The 17426-nt window shown below is 33.8% G+C and overlaps 1 protein-coding gene across 7 annotated transcripts in view; it reads left to right on the forward strand.

The window, feature by feature from the left end:
- Dennd4c (DENN domain containing 4C) overlaps positions 1–17426 on the forward strand; it is a 101694-nt gene that overhangs the window by 80187 nt on the left and 4081 nt on the right. For all 7 annotated transcript variants that reach the window (XM_078047689.1, XM_013363189.4, XM_040285842.2 and 4 more), the window contains 8 exons: positions 78–255; positions 1234–1343; positions 1640–1815; positions 7211–7393; positions 8411–8606; positions 11324–11569; positions 12548–12665; positions 16796–16946. In XM_078047689.1, coding sequence (XP_077903815.1) covers positions 78–255; positions 1234–1343; positions 1640–1815; positions 7211–7393; positions 8411–8606; positions 11324–11569; positions 12548–12665; positions 16796–16946 — 1358 coding nt within the window. The remainder of the gene's footprint in view (positions 1–77; positions 256–1233; positions 1344–1639; positions 1816–7210; positions 7394–8410; positions 8607–11323; positions 11570–12547; positions 12666–16795; positions 16947–17426) is intronic.

Below are 17426 nucleotides of genomic sequence, written 5' to 3' on the forward strand. Positions count from 1 at the left end.
ATAATAGTGGAGTAAGTATATTCCCATTGGAGAAGATATTGTTTATACAAGTGGGATTTTATTCTTTTCAATTAAAGGAGGAAATTAATAGAGATTACAGCTTCCCAGCTGGCTTGGAAGACCATATTTTGGGGGAAAATGTATCTCCTAACACAAGTATCTCAGGGTTGGTCCCTAGTGAACTTACCCAAAGCAACACAAGCCTTGGCAGTAGCAGCAGCAGTGGAGATATTGGAAAACTACATTATTCAACAGGTATGGGGAAGGATTTTCCTTTCTTCATTTAGTCTCTTTTGTTTATTTATTTATCATTTATTTTTATATACTGGGGATTGAAGTCAGGACTTCATGTATGCTAGGCACATGTTCTTCCTATGAGCTCTTTTACCAGCCCTGTCTGTTTCAGTTTAAATGCTCATAACCCTCCCCTCCCAAAACCCCATTTGTTGAGATTATCTGATAGATTTTTTAGTAGTAGCCACACCTTATTGTTAGTTTTATTTTGTATTACCTACAAGTATTATAGTCACTTGTTTTAATTTTAGTTGTATGTATTTGTGCATTATATCATTAGTTTCTGAATTTTATAATGCATCAGAATCATCTAACAAATTTTAGCCTAAAACTTCTAAGATGGAATTTGTGGGGCAGGGCCTTGGGGTGTACATTTTTATCTAGCTCTCTGGGAAATTCGGTGTTTGAACCAGATTTTAAAGATCTTGGGCTCTATCATTGAAATTTCTTAGCTCTGTTACTTTTAAAAAAAAAAAGTGACATGCTTTTTTTCTTTTTATTGTGAAAAAATTCCAAATGTCCTAAGAATTTGAAAGAATTTTGTAATTCTTCTAATTCTATAATTCTTTTTTTTAAATTTTGATTTAGTTCTAGATGGACACAATACCTTTATTTTGTTTATTTAATTTGTTTATTTGGTGCTGGGGATCGAACCAGTGCCTCACACATGCCAGGCAAGCGCTCTACCACTGAGCCACAACCCCAGCCCCTAATTCTATAATTCTTCTGAAGGCAATTATGTCCTCAGATTTAATTAACTTTTATTAGGTTTCTCTCTCTCCTTCCCTCTCTCTCTTTCTCTACACACACACACACTTTTTATATTAAGCAATTGGAAAATGAATTGCAGATTTCATGATATTTTCCCCCTAAACACATTTTTCCAAGACATAAGGACATTCTCCTACTTAATGTGTTCTGATGCTTATTCCTGTCTAGGTGAAGTTTCATTTCCAAGAGGCATAAAAGGGCAGGACTTTGAAAAATCAGACCATGGTTCATCCCAAAATACCAGCATGTCTAGCATCTATCAGAATTGTGCAATGGAGGTACAAGTACTATAATCTGCCCGTAATAAAGTGCTGTTAACATATTTTTATTTAAGAATAGCATTTAACAGTTTTCTATGAGATCCTATGGACAGACTAATAAGTCATTTTGATGAATTCATTTGATGTTTTATATATAAGTAAGGCAACATACTGGTAGTTTTAATTGTAACATAATAAAATTTGTTATTTCAAATTTGCTTAGTAAAATAACTGAAATTCTGTTTATTCTAGAGAATGGCCTATTAAGGTTCATTTTCATGTAGAGATTCTGAGTGTTCTTATTTTCCTATTAGGTTTTGATGTCAAGTTGTTCACAATGTAGAACTTGTGGAGCTTTGGTTTATGATGAAGAAATTATGGCTGGATGGACAGCAGATGATTCAAATTTGAATACAACATGTCCATTCTGTAAAAGCAACTTCTTGCCTCTTCTCAATATAGAATTTAAAGACTTGAGAGGCTCTGCAAGGTTAGTATTGTAAAAGCTCCCTCAAAAGGTAAGTGTCCCACGAAATGTACTACTCCTGGGGCAAGAATGAATCATTTACAGTATGCTTCAGGCTTGCCTTTCCCTTCTGTCCTTCACCTTCAGTATTTGAGGAGAAAGTAGTAGTAATGTAGGAGATTACATTTCCATTTTATTTAATATGTGGTTATCAGTAGTAGTTCATTCTTAGAACTAAACTTTCTTTATAGATAATTCAAAACACTAGTGTTAGGCCTTATTTCAGACCTTCTGCCTTGGTGACTCTAATTATGTTTTCAGCTATTAACTTGTCACTTTCTGCTACAGTGAAAAGAGCAACCTTCTAGTCAACCGAAAGGAGACTAGCTGGTCTGTAACCAGTCATTATGTAATTGAGAGTTTGCTAACTGTATGGTGACCTGACTAATTATAGTTAATATTTTATTTGTCTTGTGGAGCAGGTCAACTTTATATTATTGTGTTCCTTTAGTAGTTATTTTTGTTTTTGTTTTTTCTTGATCATTAATAATTAAACCCAGGGCTTCACTTGCACATGCTATACATGCACTTTCAAAGTTGTGTATTTTTTTTTTTTTAATCTTCAATTCTGGAGATGTTTTCTCTTTATTTTTTTCTTATATAGTTTCAGGCATGAGGTCAAATCAAATCATACTCTTAATATATTTTTTTAAACTTTTTTATTCTTTTTGGTATCAGGGATTGAACCCAGAGACACTTAACCACTGAGCTACACCCCTAGCCCTTTTTAATATTTTATTTAGAGACAGTGTCTCACTAAGTTGCTTAAGGCCTCACTAAGTTGCTGAGGCTGGCTTTAAACTTCTGATCTTCCCATTTCTGCTTTTGAGCTGCTGGGATTACAGGCGTGTGCCACCATGCCTGGATCATACTCTTAATTCTTGATGCACTATCCTGATTTTTTTGAACAAGGCCCTCTTATTTATTCTCTTTTCTCCATTTCCACTCATTCCTTTATCCAACAAAGATACCAACTCTTCTGTATGTGATATATCCTTGAATACATATCCTTATAACATATATAGGTTGTTTTGTATTATTATCAATTTTTAATATATATAATTAGAATAATGCTGAAAATATCAGTTTCTTTTCAATCTTTCAGAAGTACTGTGTATACATTTAATTTATTCCTTTCATCTTGTAGGAAGCTAATACTGGCTTTTGCATTATTCTATTGTAGAACATTTGAGTTATTTTCAGTTCTTTATTACTGCAATTATTACTGCAGTGATGCAGTATACTGCAAAGTATATATCTTTTTTTAGACTTGTGAAGTATTTTCTCTCAGAAAACTTATCTTAGAAGTGAAGTTACTGGGTTATTTTTGTATGTCATTTCAGTACATACCAAAAAATTGCTTCCAAATATTATACTGTTATCAACAGTGCCCAAGAATTCTCATTTCTGTACAAATTTACCAGCAGTTGGTATTAGCATTTTTCTAATATTCATATTCTAAGGAGTAAAAAGTGTTACTGTTTTTGTTTCAATTTCTCTGAATACAATTAAGTTTGAGTCTTTTCATTACTAATTAGTTATTCCAACATTTTCTATGAATTGCCTGTTTATATTTCCTGCCCATTTTTTTCCACTGCATTTTTTTTGTCGATGTTTAATTACTGTATTGTAATTATTATATTGCCATATTGTAAATATTATATTATATATATTATATATATTATAATATATATAATAGTAAGATTCATTGTTACATATCCCGCATGCACAAAATGTAACAATATAATTTGGTCAATATTGTTTCCTAGTATCTCCTTCTTTTCTTCCTCTCCCATTTTTCTACTCTGCTGGTCGTCTTTCTGTTTGAAGGAAGATCCTCACCTCCATACACATGTCTCACCGTAACTACCCCCACCCATCTTCCTCTCTAGATTCTACATATGAGAGAAAATATGTGACCCTTGACTTTTTGAGTTTGGCTTATTTTGCTTAACATAATGTTCTCAAGTTCCATCTATTTTCCTGCAAATGACAGTTCATTCTTGTTTATGGCTGAAACTCCATTGTATATGTGCCATATTTTCTTTATCCATTCATCCTTTGATGGATACCTAGGCCTGTTCCTTAATTTGGCAATTGTGAGTTGTGCTGCTGTGAACATAGGTATGCATATATCATTATAGTATGTTGATCTCTTTACCTCACATCCTCTCCAGCATGCATTTATTTATTTGTTTGTTTGTTTGTTTATTTATTTATTTATTTATATCAGGGATTGAACCCAGGGGCTCTTTACCACTGAGCCTCATCATCTACTCCTTTTATGTTTTGAGACAGGGTCTTGCCAAGTTGCTTAGGACCTCACTAAGTTGCTGAGGCTGGCTTTGAATTTGTAATCCTCCTGCCTAGGCCTCCTGAGTTGTTGGAATTATAGGTGTGTGCCACCACATCTGGCTGTATTTCTTCTTTTGAGAAGGGTCCATTTAGCTCATTTTCTCATTTTTTAAAAATTGGGTTATCTGTGTTTGTGTGGGTGGTGGGGCTGGGGGGTGTGAGATGTTTTGAGTTCTTTATTCTGGATATTTATCCTGTGTTAGAGTAGGTAGCAAAGATTTACTGTCATTCTGTGGGTTCTCTCTTCATACTCTTAATTTTTCCTTTGCTGTTCAGAAACTTAATTTAATGCTATCCCATTTATTAATTCTTGGTATTTTTTTCTAAGCTTTAGGAGTCTTATTAAGGAAGTCATTGCCTGTGCCTACATGTTGTAATGTTGACCTTGTTTTTTTCTAGGAGCTGCTTAGATTCTATTCTAATTCCTAGATCTTTGATCTATTTTGAGTTGACTTTTGTGCAAAGTGAAAGAGATAAGGATCTAGTCCTATTCTTGTACATATGGAAAACCAGATTTCTCATCACCATTGGCTATCCTTTTTCCAATGACTATTTTTACCTTCGTTATCAAAGATGAGTGTCTCTCTGGAGATTTTGGTTTTGTTTTTGTGGTATGGGGATTGAACTCAGGACACTCATCACTAAGCTACATTCCCAGCCCTTTTTATTTTGAGACAGGGTCTAGCTAAGGTACTCAGGTTGGCCTTAACCTTGTAATCCTCTTGTTTTAACTCCCAGTCTTTGTGCTTTTAGTCTGTTCCATTGCTCTGTGTGTGTTTTTATGCCAGTACCATGCAGTTTTTGTTTGTTTCAGTAGCTCTGTAGTATAACATTTCTTTTTAATTTTTCTTTTTTTTTTTTTTTTGGTGCTGGGACTTGAACCCCAAGGCACTTATCACTGAGCCATATCCCCATTCCTTTTTTATATTTTATAGAGAAAGGTTTTGCTGAGTTGCTTAGGGGCTTATTAAGTTTCTGAGGCTGGCTTGAATTTGCGATCTTCCTGCCTCGGCCTCCCATGCTGCTGGGATTACAGGTCTGTAGTATAATTTGAAGTCAAATATTATGATGTCTCCAGAATTGCTTTTTTTAGTTAGAGTTGCTTTGGGTCTTCTCTGTCTTTTATTCTTCCAAATTAATTTTAGAATTGTTTATTTTCTAGTTCTGTGATAAATGTCATTGGTATTGTTGTGGAGATTGCATTGAATCATTTTAACAACATTAATTCTGTCTATCCATGAACATGGGAGGTCCTTTTACTTGTGTCATCTTCAGTTCTTTCTTCAGTGTTCTATAGTTTTCACTTCCCTGGTCAGATTTATTTCTACTTTGTTTTTGTTTTCATTTTGAAGTTATGGTGAATAGGATTGATTTCCTGCTGATTTGAGTTTTTTTTTTTTTTTTTGGTGGGGGGGCGTGCTGGGGATTAAACCCAGGGCCTTGTACATCCCAGTTCCATTGAATATTTTTAATATTCTTTCCTTGGAAGAAATTAGTAATTTTCCAACCTCATGATTTGTGCTTTTGTGGTCTTGTTTTGAGAGTTGTTCACTCTCATTTTCTCCCAGAATATCTTTTTTTTTTTTCAATGCTGAGCCTTGTGCATGCTAGACTGTTATATTTGGCTCTTAAGATGATCTAGATTCCACTTTCATGGGTGATGGTAGAAATCCAACTTTTATTTTTTTCCATATAACAAGCCAGTTATCTCAGTATCATCTACTAAGTAACCTATCCTTTCCTCACTGATACATGGTATCACTTTTATCATATATCAAATTCCCATATATACTGCACTCTAGTTGTACATTTCCTCCCCAACACTCTATTGTTTTTATTACTCTATTTGCATTAGATCACATTGGATTTATAGATTAATTTGGTGAAAATGTTTCTTTTATTATTAATTATTTATGAACATAGTATATCTCTCCATATTTTTCAGATCTTCTTTAGGACTTTTAAAGTATTTTCCATGTGCCTTGTAGGTTTTTGTTTAATTGTGTTTTTTTAAGCTATTGTAGCCAGAATCTTTTTATAAATATTTTGTCATTAGGATATACTGAAACACTATTTTTTCCCCCATCCCCAGTATGTCATTATGGAAAGTTTCAAGCTTACAGCAAAGTTTAAAGATTTTGGGGGAGGATGGAGAGTGCTGGGGATTGAATCCAGGGCCTTGAGCATGCTAAGCATGTTCTCTACCACTGACCTACACTGCTAGCTAAAGATTTCTTTATTTTCATTGAATATCCAATGTCTACTCTTGAATTCTCCAATTTATATTTTACTATACTTGCTTTATGATCTAACCCTGCATATCTCTATCACTCTCATAGACTTTCTCTAAAGACTTCAGTATACAGATCATTAATTACTAGTCAGTATTACATACAATAAAATGTACAACAAATATTAATAAACATGCCATTTGTAAAGCAAATACATTTCTGTAAACCAAGCTGTGTTCAAGATACAAAGTATTATCTTTACTCAGAAAGTTCTCTAATGTCCTTTTAGAGGAGCTATAAGACCTTACCCAATTTCTACCCAAAGGGAAAATGAAAGAAGTTTGAAATAAATAAATAGAGCAGAAGTGACTAGAGACCAAAATGGAGATTTTTAAGTGGGGGGAAAAAGGGGTTATTACTATCAACAATTACAGGTTAACATATTAAAATGTTTCTTTCTTTAAACTTAGGAAATTAATAAAGTATTTTGCTTTCCTTCTTCCTAGTTTTCTTCAATAGTTCTCAAAAACTGAAGCAATCTTATGTTGGGCTACACTGAACTTTTTATTTAAAAATTTTTAGGGCAGGAGGAGAGAAAGAATAAGAACAAGAGTGTGGGGGATATTTAAAACAGACAGTATTTCCCTTATGGACTGTCTAATGTATTAATGATTACTTTACAATATAGTAATTTTAAGTATGTTAAAATTTTGAGGATTCACAGATTTTTTTAAACAGGATTTTTTGTTGTTGTTGTTCTCTTCCATATTTAGCTTTTTCTTGAAACCAAGTACCTCTGGTGACAGTTTACAAAGTGGCAGCCTTCCTCTAGCAAGTGAACCCTTGGAGCACAGACCTGTATGCAGTTCAGCAGAACCTGAGTTGATTAACTTTATGGATTTCCCAAAACCTAAACAGACCATAACTGAAGAAACAAGCTATGCAGTTGAATCAAGGTATCATAGAGTGCAGCGAACTCTATAATAAATTAAGTACCTTTGTAAGAATCCTGTCTTTAAAGACATCCAGATTCTTGTAGGCACAAGTTTTGACATTAATAAAATTAAATCTTACTGTTTTTTTAAATAAAAAAAATTTTAGTTGTAGATGGACACAATACCTTTATTTTACTTATTTATTTTTACATGGTGCTGAGGATCTAACCCAGTGTCTCATACACAGTAGGCAAGAGCTCTACCCCAGAGCCACAACCCCAGCCAAATCTTCCTGTTTTAGTACCACTTAATATTTAAATATCTAATGAATGAATCTGATGGTAAAACATTTTTGAACTAAGTTTAGTTTGGTTTTTTTTTTTTTTATGGTGGTCTTTTACAAAATGAACAGAAGAAAATATTTTTCTTGTTAGTGTAATCAGTGCCAATTTTCACAATATTCTCTTCAATGTGAAGTATAGATTTTACTCTTGAATATTGTCTGAGCCAAACATTTCTTAAGAGACTGTTGTTTTGTAAGCATTATGCTAAGTTCTGAGAATAAAAAGTAACTCAGAGCTGGCCTTTATCCTTAAGTGGATCATGGCATGATAGAGATTAAATATCTCTCCATGAATCTACTGTACCTGTTTGTATGCAGTATATTTCTAGGTGATTTTGTTTAATAAAGATGAAATAACATTTGAATAAAGTGAATGGGTATTTAGTTTTTTAAAGTTATGACATATATCCTCTTCCCAAACCTCACCAATCATCCATTTCATCTGTTCTCCTGACTAGTTTTACAAACATGTTTGAAGAACTTAATTCTTTTGGGGGAGGCTTTTAAGTGTTCAGGTGAGACAAGTGCTCTACCACAGAGCTATACCTTCAGCCTAAATTTAATTCCTAAATGGCAGTGTTGGTTTTTCTAGGATATTTAATAAACTCAAAACTCATTGTAGAAAATACTCTTATCTCCCCAGATTTACATTATTTTTCAGAACCAACATAGCATTTATTCTTTATTTTTTCAAGTGATGAAATAAAGAAAATCAGTGGAGATGTCCAAACTGTGCAAGTGCCATCTGTGCCTAATAGTTTATCAAAGCGAAATGTACCTTTGACTCGAAGTCACAGTGTTGGAGGCCCTTTGCAAAACATTGATTTTTCCCAACGACCATTTCATGGCATTTCAACAGTTAGTCTTCCAAACAGTCTGCAGGAAGTTGTGGTATGTAAAAATGTAATCATGTTATGTGCTTCTTGTAAGTATGCATTGGAATAGTACATAATTCTTGTGTGGTAGACTCTTTCTTCCACTCTCTTTTATTTTTTGGTGGTTGGTGGGGGAGTAGGGTAACTGGGTTTTGAACCCAGGGACTAACACAAGATAGGCAACTGTTTTACCCTGGAGCTATATTTCCACCATTTTTATTTTGTTTTTTGAGCAGAGTCTTACTAAGATGCTCAGGTTGGCTTCAAATTTGCCATCCTTCTGCTTGCAGGCATGCGTCTCCTTCCAGAGGTAGACTCATTTTAATAACATGAAGTGACAAATAAAGAGTTTTCCATAAACAAAAAACTTTTTAAACTTTTAAAAACTGAAAATTTAAACTGTATATTAAAAACTAGCAGAGGAGTGTAATGACTCCCTTGACCTAGCTTCAATACTTTTCAGCCTATAGGCTTTCTTCTTTTATGCACACCCCCATTTAAATCCCCTTTCCTAGATTGTTTAGAAAGAAATTTCAAACAACATATATTCTGATTGTAAATATTTCAGTATGTAATTCTAAATAAAGAGGCATTTTAAAAAACATTATCAGCTGGGCATGGTGGCACATGCCTTGTAATCCCAGTGGCTCAGGAGGCTGAGGCAGGAAGATCGCAAGTTCAAAGCCAGCCTCATCAATTTAGCAAGGCCCTAAGCAACTCAGTGAGACCCGTTTCTAAATAAAATATAAAATAGGGCTGGGGATGTGGCTCAGTGGTTGAGTGCCCCTGAGTTCAATCCCTGATCTCACCCCCAAACCAAAAAAAATTTATCACAGTGCCATTGTCATACCAAAAGACCCCTGCCCCCAAATAAATAACATTATCAGGTTACTCTGTCTTTGTTCAGATTTCTCAGAAGTATTATGTGCGTGGAGTTAGTTTGAAGCATAAAGGTCAAACTCCATGCCTTGTAATTGTTAGGGTTTTATCTTTTTAAATCTACAGATCCATTTTTTCCCCTTGAAATTTGTTTTTTGGTTAAACTAAGTCATTTGCCTTTAGAAACTAGTTTTAGAAAATTCTAATTTGGCTAATTGCAACTCTATAAATTAGTATCTAAAAACTTCTCAGATTCAGGGTTTTTAATATTCATGTGTTTAATTTTGTAAGACAACTTTATAAATGGCCGTATATTCTCCTCCAGTAGGAGGCATTAGTAAATATTAATGTTCTAATGCCTAGATAATTGATTCATTGGAAACTGTAAAATGGTGATAGTCTAATTCTGTCATTTCTTCTCTATTAAATGGAATATATCTATAAAGAGAAACTCCCTAATGTCTTTTGTTTGGTTTTCTAAAGATGCAAAGTATATTGGGAAGACAGTTTTTAAAAAAGAAAATTGGGAACTATAGTGTTTTCCACAACATATCAGTTAATTTGGGAGAATAGGGTTTTATTATTTTTTAAAATATATTTTTTAGTTGTAGATGAAACAATACCTTCATTTATTTGTTTGTGTTATGTGGTGCTGGGGATCAAACCCAGTGCTTCACACATGCTAGGCAAGCACTCTACCACTGAGCCGCAACCCCAGCCCCAACATAGGGTATTATTATGAACTTCTTTTTAAAGCATTTTTGTTTGAATCTTTTGCTGTTTAGCTGGGCCTGGTGATGTGTGCCTGTAATCCCAGCAGCTTGGCAGAAGGAGTGCAAGTTGGAGGCTAGCCTCAGCAAATTAGCGAGGTGTTAAGCAACTCTGTCATGAGATGCTGTCTCAAAATAAAAAGGGCTGGGAATGTAGCGCAATGGTAAAAGCATCCTTAGGTTCGATCCCCATTTTCCCCGTTCCCCACAAAAAATCTATCTCTATTTATGTCTTTATTAATGTTTGTATTATTTCATCTTTGGCTTATTAATCCTTTCTAGTAGCCTTTTTGTAAGATTTTAAGACTTCCATGCTTTCTTATATGACAAGATGTTATGCTCATGTTATATATTTCTTTTCCCAGACCTAGAATCAGCCATTTCTTGGTTCCCTTTTAGAGGGAAATGCTATTCAGAGACTAGAGTCTGGATACTAAGGTGCTCATTTGTTAATTATTTGGTCATAAACATTTGTATAACTTATGAAGTCTGGGTTGTATTATTTTTTTAATTTTTTATTTCATTTGAATTGTACAACTGTTCTGTAATTCCTTATTTTTGTTGGAATTGAATATGAGCTAGGTATAATTTTAAAAGTACCCAATGACAGATGTTTAAAAAAATACTGCATTTGTTGTAGTTATAAAATTAGATCACACGGTTTTTGGTGTGTGAAATGCATATATGAAATAGGTGAAATGCATATATGAAATAGGTGAAATGCAAATGTTTCTTATTAAAAATTAAAAAATGAGTCATACATACAAGCTATTGTATTTACTAACATGATTGAGAAGCTCTATTTTAAAGGAGCTCTTTTCTTTTTTAATAAAAAGAAATAAAGGGTCTGTTAAAATACGGACTCTTAATTTTCTTTTGTAATAATTTAAATGTAATTAATTAAGATAAAGTGGTCTTTTGTTTAAGGTTTTTTTCATTCATTAGGATGTTCTACAGCATGTAGCAGTGGTTCTGAAATCTGATTTTAATGAGATAGATAGAGAAGTACAATCTCACTGAAAAGTATTGTTAAACATACAGAATTAAGTAGATAATATTCACTTTTTTGTATTTTCTTTTTAAGGATCCTTTAGGAAAAAGGCCCAATCCTCCCCCTGTTTCTGTACCCTATTTGAGTCCTCTAGTGCTTCGTAAGGAACTTGAATCTTTGCTAGAAAATGAAGGTGATCAGGTGATTCATACATCCTCTTTCATCAATCAACATCCAATCATTTTCTGGAACCTTGTTTGGTATTTCAGACGTTTAGACCTTCCTAGTAACTTGCCAGGACTTATTCTCACATCTGAACACTGTAACGAAGGTATACAGGTAAGGTACTAACTTTGTACTTATAGTACATTGGTATATTAGGATGAGGTTTATCTTCAAGCTACTGAAAGTATACAGCAACAGTAGCTTAACAGGATAAAGATTTATTTCCCTCTCAATATAAAAGTTTGGATAGGTGGTCCAGGGATGGTACAGTGTTAGGAACCTGAGATCCTCTTTTTGCTTAGCTATGCTTGACCTCCATGTCCAAGGTTAGGGAAAAATGGATGAAGAAGAGTAATTCTTCTTTCTTACAGTTCATGGAGTTCATAATATTTCTACATGTATCCATGTGTTCAGAACTTCTGGTCATATCTAGCTGTAAAGATGAACTATCATTTTCCCACCTGAAATTCTCACAACTTTATTTGAAAGCTCTCATATTATTTTTATTTTTCAGATGATATAATTAAAAGTTATATAAGTGATTTGTGTAAGGTCACAGGCCTAATAAGTGATGAAAACTGCTACCTGACACCCAAAGCATTTCTTCCACTTGTGTTAAGATCCCTGGTTCCAGTGGAGACAGTGAGCTCCTAGCATTCTTTTATCAAATTGAATATTGAGAGACAACACTCTCCACATTTGAGGCACAACACAATCTTAAAAAAAGTATTATAAAGTCTTAAGTTGACTCATTTATTCTGAGTAGTAATTGAAGCAAAATTAGCTGATAGATAGTAGAAACTCTTACACTTTGTTTTACCTTAAAATTTGTTGTAATGTTGTTAACCTCTCATATGACCATGTGACAGTTACCAAGCTGACATTCCAGTACTTCACAGAGAAACCTATATGTCAGAAAATAACAAGGACATTTATCATTAGATTTAATAAAAATTGATGTTTTTTTTTGCTCAGAATTTTAGATCTAGAGTTTTGAAAGAATTCATCTGTTTTATATATAATCAAGTTTCACTAGGTCCAGTGGTAATGATTATGCTTGGGATGCTAATATTTTTTATTGATCTCTTTTAGCTTCCTTTATCATCTCTGTCCCAGGATAGCAAACTTGTCTATATTCAACTCTTATGGGATAATATCAACCTTCATCAAGAACCAGGAGAACCTCTGTATGTCTCTTGGAGGAATTTTAGTAAGTAAAATAGAACTGAAGACATAAAAGTATTAATACATATAACCCAAATATCCTTTCATAGGTAAATGGATAAGCAAATTGTCATACAGTTCATTTATATGGTAGGATATTATTCAGCAACAAAAAAGAATGAGAAGGAATAGAACTAAAGAGATGATGAAAACAAACTCTTGTGCTTTGTTTTTAAAGATTTAATTAATTCAAATTGATTTGTTATTATACTGACCTGTTTAACTATGTCAGGGCTCAAGTGTGTTAAGGACTAATTTTTTTTGGTAGCTTGTTTGTTAAATACTATTTTGGGTATTTTGAGAGTAAATTCTATGTAGTAGAAAAGTATTATAGATATGTTGGTTTAGGATTATAATTTCAGTTTAAATGGGTTGATATAGTCTAATAGATTCTAGCTTCATTTTTCCATCTTTTATATTTAGAACTTATTATTATAAAAGTTTAAATGATCATCATCCTGTGTTTTGAAGCATTTTGAGTCATTAAGAACAATGCAACTGAGCTGGGCACAGTAGCACATGCCTGTAATCCAGTAATTTGGGAGGCTGAAGCAGGAATCACAAGTTCAAAGGCAACCTCAGAAATTTATCAAGACTGTAGATAACTTAGTGAAACCCTGTCTCAAAATAAAAAATAAAAAGGGCTTGGGCTTGTGACTTGGTGATTGAGTGCCCCTGGGTTCAATTCACAGTACTCCACCCGCCCCATCCCACCCCAAAAGAACAATACACCAATTAAAGGAGAAAATGGCATTAATAGGAATTTCATGGAAGAAAAGTTAAAGTGGCTTTCAAACTGTAATAGTGTGCTTGGGTCGCCATAACAAAACACCATAGTCTGGCATGCCTTAAACAACAGGAATTAAATTTCAAGAAATTAGCAAGGATCAAGGCTGGACTTCCCAGTAGGTTTGATTTTTCTTGAGGTCTCCCTTTTTTGCTTGCAGTGGCTGGTGCCTTTGCTGTACTCTCACGTAGCCTTTTTTCTGTGTAAATGCTTGTATGCATAACAAAAAGTCATATTAGATAAGAACCTCCCACTCTTTATGGCCTTATTTAGCTCTAATTATTTCTTTAAAGCCCCTATTTCCAAATACAGTAACATTAGTGGTTAGGGTTTCTATGTATGAATTTGAAAGGGTGGGGGCACAATTTGTTCCCTAACACAAACATGAAAAGATGCTCAATCACATTAGTTTTTATATTTTAGTGAAATATTACTTTATGTTTTTTTTAAAAAAAAACGTAAACTTGTACCTATCAAGTTGGCAAAAATTTTAAAGATTAAAATGTGGGGGGAAGCCAAGCATAGTGGTGTATACCTGTATACCCAGTGACTTGAGGCTAAGGCAGGAGGTTTACAGGTTTACACCCAACCTCAGCAATTTAGTAAGACCCTCCTTCAGCAGCTTAGCTTGATGTTGTCTCAAAATAGAAAGGTCTGGAGATGAAGCTCTGTGGTAAAGCACCCATGAGTTCAAGCCCCAGTACCTACTCCAAATGCTGAGGAAAAGAACACTGATAAACTGTTAAAATTCTAAAATAGTTTATTTCTGAAGAACAGTATGGCAAACATTGTCTAAATTTAATATGTGAATGTGTTTTAACTACTCAGGGATTTTAGTGAGACAACTCTGTTATAGAAATACAATGCACAATAATGTTTACTGTGGGATTATTTATTATAATGAAAAACTTTACTGTAAATATTCAGCAAGAGGCCGGGTATGGGGGTGCATGCCTGTAATCCTAGCAGCTCGGGAGGCTGAGGCAGGAGGATCTCGAGTTCAAAGCCAGCTCAGCAAAGGTGAGGTACTAAGCAACTCAGTGAGACACCCTACCCTATCTTTACATAAAATACGAAATAGAGTGGGGATGTGGCTCAGTGGTTGAGTGTCCCTGAGTTCAAATCCCAGTACCCAAAACAAAACAAAAAACATAAAAAGATGAGTTCATACTTTCTAGGATGGCTATAATAAAAACACACGCACAAAAAAAATAACAAGATTTGGTGAGGATGTGGAGAAATTGGAACTGGCATACATGCTGATTAGGCTATAAAAATGATGAACAACATTTCACAGCCTTCAAAACAGTAAGCAGAGTTACCATATTCCACGCACAAAAACTCATTCACAAATGTTAGTAGTAGCATTTTTCATAACAGCTAACAAATGGAAACAACTTAAATTTTCATCTTATAAATGGATAAAGTATGGTATATCCACACAATAACCCTTTTTTTTTTTTTTTGGTGGGGAGGGACTGGGGATTTAACCCAGGAGTGTTTTTACCACTGAACTACATCCTCTAGCCACTTTTAGTTTTTATTTTGAGATAGGGTTTTTCTACTTAGGGCCTTGCTAAGTTGCTGAGGCTGGCCTTGAACTGCTATCCTGCTGTCTCAAACTTCTGAGTCAGTGGGATTACAGGCAAGTGCCACCATGCCCCACCCTATACTATGGCATTTTTTTGGCAACAGAAAGAATAAATTACTGATATGTGCTACAACATGGGTGAATCTTAAAAATATAATAGAAGAAACAAGTCACAAAAGAGCCTAGACAGTATGATTCACTGAAATGAAATTTCCAGAATAAGCAAATTTGTAGAGACAAAAAATAGATTAGTGGTTTCTTATGGTTACAACTCTGAATATACTAAAAAATCAGATTGTATGATTTAGAAATTATTTCTCAATAAACCTGTTATTTAAAATATTGAGTTAATGGGGGAAATGGTAGTGTTGCTTATTATATTTGGATTGGGTTCCAAAGTCACAGTATAGCATGAAAACTATTCAAAGGTCATCACTTAGTGGGAAAAGAACTAAGATAGAAAACCATAGCAGCCAGGATTTCCTTTTGTTGTCATATTAGAGAAAGGTGCTAATTCTTAGAAGTATTACTATTTTGGGCCAGGAATGGTGGCATATCCCTGTAATCCCCGTGACTGCAGAGGCTGAGGCAGGAGGATCCAGAGTTCAGAGCCAGCCTCAGCAACTTAGCAAGGTCCTGAGCAACTTAGAGAGACCCTGTCTCAAAATTTAAAAATAGAAAGGGTTGGGGATGTAGTTCAGTGGTTAAGCACCCTTGGGTTCAGTTTCTGATACAGAAAACAATAAAAACAACAAAAACTAATTTATTTTAGGGCTGGGATTGTGGCTCAGAGGTAGTGCGCTCGCCTAGCATGCGTGAGGCACTGGGTTCGATCCTCAGCACCACATGAATATAAAATAAAGACATCGTGTCAACTAACTAACTAACTAACTAACTAACCTATAACTAAAAAAATTTTTAAAAAACTAATTTATTTTAGAGGTATATTGTATGAAAAATGCACTTTATGATAGCACTCAGAATGAGTTCAAGGAGCTATATTAGATATATATCCCCATCTTATGCTAATATAGGTGTAAATAAAATTGTAGGATTCCTGGAATTGCCTGTATCATTAAAGTATTCCCTTTTTCCAGGTCAGGTACACATTTTGAATTTGTATATACTTGATATTAGTATATGATTCAATTCCATTTCTACTACTAAAAAACTTTTTATCATCTATGAAATATAAGATCTGTAATTTTTTTTATTTTTCTTGTGGTACTAGAGATGGAACCCAGGAACACTCTACTGTTGAGTTATAAACCTAGCTATTTGGTTTTTATTTTGAGAATGTCTCACTAAGTTGCCCAGGATGGCCTTGGATTTGCTGTTCTCCTGTGTTAGCCTCCCAGGTTGCTGGATTACAGGTGTGCAACACTGCACCCAATTATATAAATATTCTTAATAGTTCTGGATGTTATATAGTTATATATAGTTATATATATAGTTGTATATATTAATTATAATATATTAAGATTAGATTGCTATTTTGAATAGAAAATACCAGGCTTAGGTAAAGATTATTCTCTTATATAAAGATATTATGAATTATGCCATAATAAGTATAATATATAATTTTATTTGTGTATAATATGTACAGTTTTTATTTTTGGAATTACATAATGTTATTAATAAAGTTCATACTGGGTAGACAATTAGTGACAGAATTCTGGGAAAAAAACTTCATTACTAATTGGGAAAAACTTATTCTTGTTTATTGTGTCCTTTTTAGATTCTGAAAAGAAATTATCCCTCCTGTCAGAGGAACAACAAGCAACAAGCACTTTAGTTGAAACTATTAGGCAGAGTATTCAGCATAATGATGTTCTTAAGCCCATCAATCTGCTGTCTGAGCAAATGAAGCCAGAAATGAAAAGACAAAGGTAACATCCAAAATTTTTTACTTGGTGCCCTTGATTTTCGGTTTTAAAAAATATGCCTTATTTTTAAAAATACCTTGAGTTGTAAAAGAAATGCTTATTGCCAGATATATGATTGTTTTGGTAAGTGCTACCCGAATATATATATTCATAATTGAGCACAAATACATAATAAAAATTTCTGGTAGAATTGATTGAATTTTAGGAACTTATTTATGTCTAAAATGTACTGTTGTGTTTCGGAAGCATTACTGTTCATCAACGGAGACTTCTGTGAATTAACATTGATATATATAGGTACTGCTTATTTAGGCCCTGTGATACCCACATATATTTTCTCACTGAACCTAAAGGGGTTAAAAGTAGAAACCATTTTTTTTTTTAAGAGAGAGAGAGAGAGAATTTTTAATATTTATTTTTTAGTTTTTGGCGGACACAACATCTTTGTATGTGGTACTGAGGATCAAACCCGGGCTGCACGCA

This window comes from Ictidomys tridecemlineatus, chromosome 4 (genome assembly GCF_052094955.1).
Source record: "Ictidomys tridecemlineatus isolate mIctTri1 chromosome 4, mIctTri1.hap1, whole genome shotgun sequence".
In the NCBI taxonomy this organism is placed as follows: domain Eukaryota; kingdom Metazoa; phylum Chordata; class Mammalia; order Rodentia; family Sciuridae; genus Ictidomys; species Ictidomys tridecemlineatus.